Source organism: Ischnura elegans, chromosome 3, assembly GCF_921293095.1.
Source record: "Ischnura elegans chromosome 3, ioIscEleg1.1, whole genome shotgun sequence".
Classification (NCBI taxonomy): domain Eukaryota; kingdom Metazoa; phylum Arthropoda; class Insecta; order Odonata; family Coenagrionidae; genus Ischnura; species Ischnura elegans.
The window spans coordinates 136,991,592-136,998,490 of NC_060248.1; the positions used below are offsets into that span (position 1 = coordinate 136,991,592).

The 6,899-nt window shown below is 38.5% G+C and overlaps 1 protein-coding gene across 1 annotated transcript; it reads left to right on the forward strand.

Moving 5' to 3' along the window:
- Positions 1-773: 773 nt before the first annotated feature.
- LOC124156634 lies at positions 774-6,690 on the forward strand. The gene is made up of 5 exons (XM_046531291.1): positions 774-1,596; positions 1,682-1,871; positions 3,422-3,546; positions 3,634-5,533; positions 5,641-6,690. Exons 1-4 carry the CDS (start codon positions 1,227-1,229, stop codon positions 5,526-5,528), a joined length of 2,580 nt encoding a protein of 859 aa, XP_046387247.1. The 5' UTR covers positions 774-1,226; the 3' UTR covers positions 5,529-5,533; positions 5,641-6,690.
- Positions 6,691-6,899: the final 209 nt, after the last annotated feature.

Consider the following 6,899-nt stretch of genomic DNA (forward strand, 5'->3'; position numbering starts at 1 on the left):
GACGAATGCGAATTGCAAGCAGGAGGAGGACGGCTCCCATGTCGATGTGGGAATTGGCGTCAGCAAAATTAACATCAACAAAGTCGTCACAGTTGGCTCAAGAAAGAGGTAATACTGATTTTTTTTAAATTTCGGGGCATTTCCACGAAAATGTCAACTTTTTCTCTAAAATTAAAATTTAGACTGGAAATGTTTTATCTTGATAAATCGACAGTTAAATGATTGAATTTTATGAAATCAGTATTGGATTTATTCAAACAACTTAGTTACTCATTTGATGATCGTTGAATTCAAGATGGCTGCCAGAGATTTGTTATGAACTATTTCATTATAGTTTACAGAGTAATATTTATCAAAAAACAACATAAGTAGTGTTCTATTGCATTGTAGGTCTTGTGTAGTATAGCTTTGGCAACGTTTTGAAACAAATATGAAATACGCTATGTATACAGATTTTAAAATACGGATATAAGTAAACATGCAAATTTGGTAATTCCGTCAAAAACTCTAAATTGTTTTTATCTTATCACAAATTTTTAACATAGTGATTTTATTTTACCCCTGGAAAGGTAGGTTCAGACACCCGTAAGGGTCTTAAGATTAGATTCTCTCAAAAGTGCTTAAGGTAGTTTGAGCGAGATAGTTCCGAAGTCAAAAAAGCGATTAAATTTTAATAAAATTTACAATTATAAACAGTTATTAAGGCGTTTGACACAATTTCACAATATTTTATGCGGAAAATCGTCGTTTGCGTTACTTGTTTTTCTCAGTTATGAACGAACTTTACGTAATTTAAACTTAATCTTGACTTATTTTCAAAGGTACCAACGGTAAATTTAGTAATATCTTACTAAGTTTTCCTAGTATAGTTTTGCCTTAACTCCGACTTGGGGTACGGATTACTGGAATTTTAAATGTTAAAACATAAAGATGTAATGATTACTCATATTAGAAAACAATTTCGAAGCATTTTATCGAAAGAAATTACATATGCCCAAGAGACGCTCGACTTGGCAACAACGTGAAATTTCTTAGGTTGGTGACACCAGTGACACTTTCAACTAGCCTGGGAACCCGGGAATTCAGAAAAACACGTGACTAGCTGGAAGTAGCTTGAATCGTAGGAAGGGTGCAGAGATTTCGGTGTTGAAATATTTTTGAGAGTCGAGTATTTCTCTAATTTTTTAGTGAGATACGCAAGTATTTCAGCCTTCTCTGCTTTTACGATGAAGCCATCCAGGAGTAAAGACGGAAGGTTTGTGCGGAAGAAGGAGTTTGAGAAGAGGCAGAAAGCTTCTTCCCGGGCGAAGGTGAAGAGGGAATCGTCGCCCAAAATTGAAGCGAATCCACGTTTCACGTTGGAGGGTCGGCGAATCGTGGGCGTAAATCTGTTGGCTAAGCAGATGAACTGCGATTCCTGCCTAAAACCTCTTTCCTTTGCCAATATTGAAGGCGAGTTGCGGCGTGGATTAGCTTCCATTTGGACGGTGCGCTGCTCTTTTTGTGAGCAATTGAAAAAAGTTGCTACATCTACGGCAGTGCATTGTGCAAATTCCTCGTACGCTCAGTACGCAGTGAATTGTAAGGCCGCCATAGGTAAGTGCTCGAATAAATACCTTAATTCATATTTGGGAATAGAAGAAGTTGATTAGCTGAAAATATATTTTTGTTCCATTTTCAGCTTGCGTCGTGTCAGGTGTTGGGCACGAGCAAATGAATAGGGTTTTGGCAACCCTAAATATTCCGCCTATCGCCAATTCCACTTGGAAAAGGTACGAGCGATCTGTGGGGCCTGCGGTTGAAGAGACGGCGCGAGAGTCGTGCCAGAAGGCTGTGGAGGAGGAGAAGCTTCTCACTTTGACCTCAACACCGTAAGTTTCATCGTATCAGTTTATTTATGATTATGCTGTTCATATTAGTGTTTTTAGTCCAGCGAAACCAAAATAGAATGTTCATTTTTCAAAAATGTGCCTCTTGTGGTCGCATTTGGTTCTGTCATAGTACTTGGGAATATTTCGGCGGTGTGATTTTTATTTCAATGTAAATTACCTTCCAAGAACATTACCAGTAGTGGTCACGTCCAATATATGAACTACAATTGAGGAACTTCAGTGGCTTCTTTTATGATTACTATGTTCAAGTGTAATTTTACCTTTGTTTCACATTATTATTATCACTGTCCTTCGGTATTACTTGTTATTGGTTACTAAGGATGAGGCCATAGTTGAATAAGTGGCTGTTGACTGGAGGGGCTTTTCATCTCAAATCAGGCAGATAGTGCAAAAATCATGTCAGGTGACCATCACTGATTTTCCTAAAAGTTATGTGTGTGAAAGCAGTATCCTTATGATGAAAAATGATCACTTTCTAAGATCTGAACTGAACCATTATAAAGTTATTAACCTTTGAACAATGCAGGGTCAGGCCTCAGGGTAATAAATAAAGAAATACATACCTGCTGAATACAAAGGAACCATGGTTAATGAAATCGTGGTAAATCTTTAATTTTAAATAAAATGCATTCATGCACATTCTGGCATAACTTACAAGTGCCACTGCTTGATTGATCATGGTGATATGCTATCAGGTGATTTGGTTAGAAGTCTATATAACATACATTTTCAATTATAGTATCCATGTCTTAAGCATTTCAGCAATTAAAGACAAACTAATTTCTTCCTGCTTATTATTCCTTAGTCATTGTTCGTTAAAGAGGTCAAAGTAATCAGCACAGCCAATTTACTGGTATGGAACATTGGGTACTTTCAACTGGAAACCTAGGTTAGTTTCCTCTAATGCTCATGCTCAGTGTCTCAACTATTGTTCTATGTAATACTTATTCATTCAAGACTTTCAATGCTTTTAGCGGATCAAAAACTTTCTTGATTACTTAAAGGCATTAACTGACTCCTCCAACAGCTGGGATGGAAAACAGCAGAAAAGGAATGTTTTTCCTATTGTCAATTTTTTTAAAGTCAAGGCTGGATATCCCAAGCACAAACCCTTCTTCATTTCAAATTCCTTATTAAACATTATTGCAAGAAAATGTTCCTATTTGTCGGCATCATCTCCCTGTTGTTCTTGATGCTGCAGTCCTGATTGTGATTGCTTTCTTGAATTTATTATAATTACAACCTGTTTCACTATGGTGATTAATGCTTTTGTTAGACTAACGAGTTCCAAAGTAGCAGAATGTATTTTGGTGTTATATTAACCAATGATAGAGTATAAAAGTCTTACACATAACCAATATTCCTTTCTAATGTTGAATCAGTAACATCATAAGTGAAGTGGTAGATTACCTTCATTGTCATTATACTATTTCCATTCCTTAGTAACAATTCTACCCAGTCACAGAATTCTGAATGTAGTTCTTTGGCTAATATGTGGCATCTCATTCAGTCTACATAATTTATTTCAGTGCCACGACTCTGAGTGAAGAGTCTCCTATGCATGGCAGTGATGGGGCTGAGGTAGATATCATTGCCTCTTATGACTATGGGTGGCAGAAGAGAGGCAATGGGCGGTCATATGACAGTAAATCTGGTTGGTTTCATTATATTTTCTGAGAAATAAATTATGTATTATTTGTCTCTCTATATTAACGATTAAAATTTCTTTTTGCATTTGCAGGGCATGGATCTGTCATTGGATACCGCTCCAAAAAAGTTCTTGCATTTGACGTGTGTACCACTACCTGTGCAATGTGTAGTCAGGGGCATGACAAGAACGATCACGACTGCCGAAAAAATTGGAGTGGCAGCTCCAAAGCTATGGAGCCATATACTGCAGCAAAATTAATATCCTGCAATGAAGATTTTTTGACTGCTGGTGTTCGAGTGACAACTCTCATAGGAGATGGTGACTCCTCAACGCTGGCAGCTGTACAAAGGGAGTCGCAGCACTCTGTACAGAAATGGGCTGATATCAACCATACTAAGAAGCGTTTCTCTTCTTGGCTATATCGAGCTTCTGCAAGTCATCGGCAGCTCTTGGGCAGAAATGTTATACCATATTTGAAGAGATGTTTCTCATATGCTGTGGACCAAAACAGGGGAGATGAAGAGGGAACAAGAAGGGCAATCATTAATATTGCCAATCATGCTTTTGGGGATCACCAAGGGTGTGGAGAGTGGTGTAAAGGGGACACTGACAATTACTCTCACAAAAGTTTGCCCCGTGGGAAACCACTTGAAGGGCGTGACCTTAAATCAGCCCTAGAAAAGATATTGGAAAGCTTTGCAGCAGAATCTAGTAAAATTGCTCCTGGTGGTTCTTCACAGGCAAATGAGTCTTTCAACCAAATGGTAGCAATAAGGGCTCCTAAGAACCGCCACTATGGTTCATCTGCTGCCTTGAATATAAGAGTGGCTGCTGCTGCCTGCCAGAAGAATTTAGGCCCCAAACATGTTATTGGCATAAACAGGAAGCTGGACCTCTCCCCTGGTAGTCTCACTAAGTCCTATTCCAGCAGAATGGAAGAGAAAATAAAGGCCAAAGTAAGGAGGCAAGTAACAGTCCCTGTGAAGCGACGTAGGTTGTTTCTGAAATCATTGCAGAAGCAAAAGATATCATCACATGAAAGTAGAGAGGGAATATGTTACCAATCTGCTATGGAAGCTGATCTAGGCTGTGCTTTATTAGAGGAGACGACAAGAGAATTGCCACCACCTCTAAATGAGGTGACATTTGTAATTGTGGACATTGAGACCACTGGATTTGCCTCCACTGCAGATATTGTGCAGCTTGCATGTAAAAGTGGGCAATGTGAATTTAATTATTACATGATGCCCAGCAAAACATTTCATCCAATTGCAGCAGAGAAGACAGGGTTAAGGGTTGTTAATGGAGAACTTTTCCTATACAACCAGAGAGTTGAAACAACCCCTCCAAGGGTTGTTGGTGAGAAATTCATCAGTTTCTTATCCAGTTTTGAGTCAAGGGTGGTGTTAGTTGGGCACAACATTGTCCGATTTGATGCTCCTCGCATTTTATCATGGCTGCAGAAGTTGGACCTGAGCGACGATCTTTTGAAAAGTGTGTATGGGGTTACTGACTCATTGAAGCTCATTAGTCAGGGTAGTTGCAGAAAACTTGAAGAGCTTGCATCAGTATACCTGCAAGGGGAGGAATGGCAACGAATAAAGAGTGGAACCCATAATGCAATGATTGATTGCCAATTACTTGATGGACTCATAAGACATTTTGAGATAAGTAATGAAGTACTCCTTACTAATTCTTTATCTTTACAGGAACTGAATAACAGGAAATTGCAAGCTGTAAGGAAGGCGCAGAAGGTGGCAACATTACAAACCCTAGGGAGAGTTATTTCAAGCTCAATGATTTCCAAAATGGCTACAGCTGGTATTGATTTGGAGAAGCTGGTGGAAATATTCAATATATCTGGTACTGAGGGAATTAGATTACTCTTAGGTGAGAGTATCAATGGGAAGCCACGAGTTACGACCAGAAGGAGAATAATTCAGGCTATTAGTGAACACCTAGAGGAGTTGAGAAAGCTTGAATAAAAAGGGTAAGACTGGCATTATCTTATGCTTAATGTGTAGCATAATTTAAATGTATATGGTAGAAATGGTTGTAACATAAAGTCTAATAGAGATTTTTAAAAACTTTTTTCAGATTCCCCCCACATCGTCTGGTTTGTGATGACAGATGTCTCCCCAGTGTTTAAACCAGTATCTTCAGGTTTACTGTATGGGTATTAAGGTTTGCCTGATATAACATTGGGCAATCTATCCATGTATTTCTTTTGGGTGATTCTCTTTTATTCTGGTTAATGCATCAACGCCTTTGGGTAAGATTGACTCTAGATATTTCCTCCTGAATTGTTAGTGGGATTTTGTCCATAGGTCTGATCAATGTCTTTGCACACTTTGATGGGCAAGAAAATTATGCTATTCCATTGTTACAAGGGTAGCAAGGATTTCATTGGTAATTCATGGTACCCTGACATTACCATTGCTCAATTTTGAGCATTTCTCCCGGAGTTTAGCCCACGGAGTAAGTTTTGTGAGTGATTGTGTGTTTGAGTGATTGTGTGGGTGAGTGATGTGTGTTGTTATTACTATGAGTGATTGTGTGTTGTTATTACAATGAGTGGTTGTGTGTTTGTTTACTCAACGGAAGCAGCCTTAGTTAGGCCCCCAAACCCTTACAAAGGTTCCTTCAGAGTTGAGCGAGTGATTGTGAAGGGTTTCCGGTGGAGAGGCTGGGGTTTGGTCACTGCTGAGAATCTTCCCATTCCAGCATACCAACACAGTATTTTGTTTGTACCTGCGATGAGGTCCCCTCCTGTGAGAGCTGTCACTCAAAAAATCTTCATCGCAGGATATTAATTTTGCTGCAGTATGTGGCTCCATAGCTTTTGAGCTGCCACTCCAATGTTTTTGACAGCCAGGATGGCCCTTTTTTGCTTCTGTCTACACATGGCATAGGTAGGGCTGAATACTAGCAAAGAAATTATTCTTTGTCTTATTAACCTCTGCCCATTTCTGCAGAATGTACTGTGTCACCCTGAACAGAATTTTTGTAACTGAATTAATGGACAAAATCCCACTAGGCTGGAATTCTGAGGAAACAGTCATCACAAACTAGATTGAAACTTGGAGCACATACGTGGTGGGAGGACTCCATATTAATAATGAAAGACACTTAGTTTCTTCCACAGGTTAAATTTTTTTCTATTTTATTACCAGTTTCATCTATAATATCATTATCAAATACTAATGGTGTAGTAGCTGAAACCGGTAATAAAATAGAAAAAAGATTTTTATTAGCCTGTTGAAGAAACAAAGTATCTTTCATTATTAAATATTATTTTTTTCTGTTTCTTGACCTTATTTAATATATAATATGGTTTTTCCTGGAGTATAGGTCAT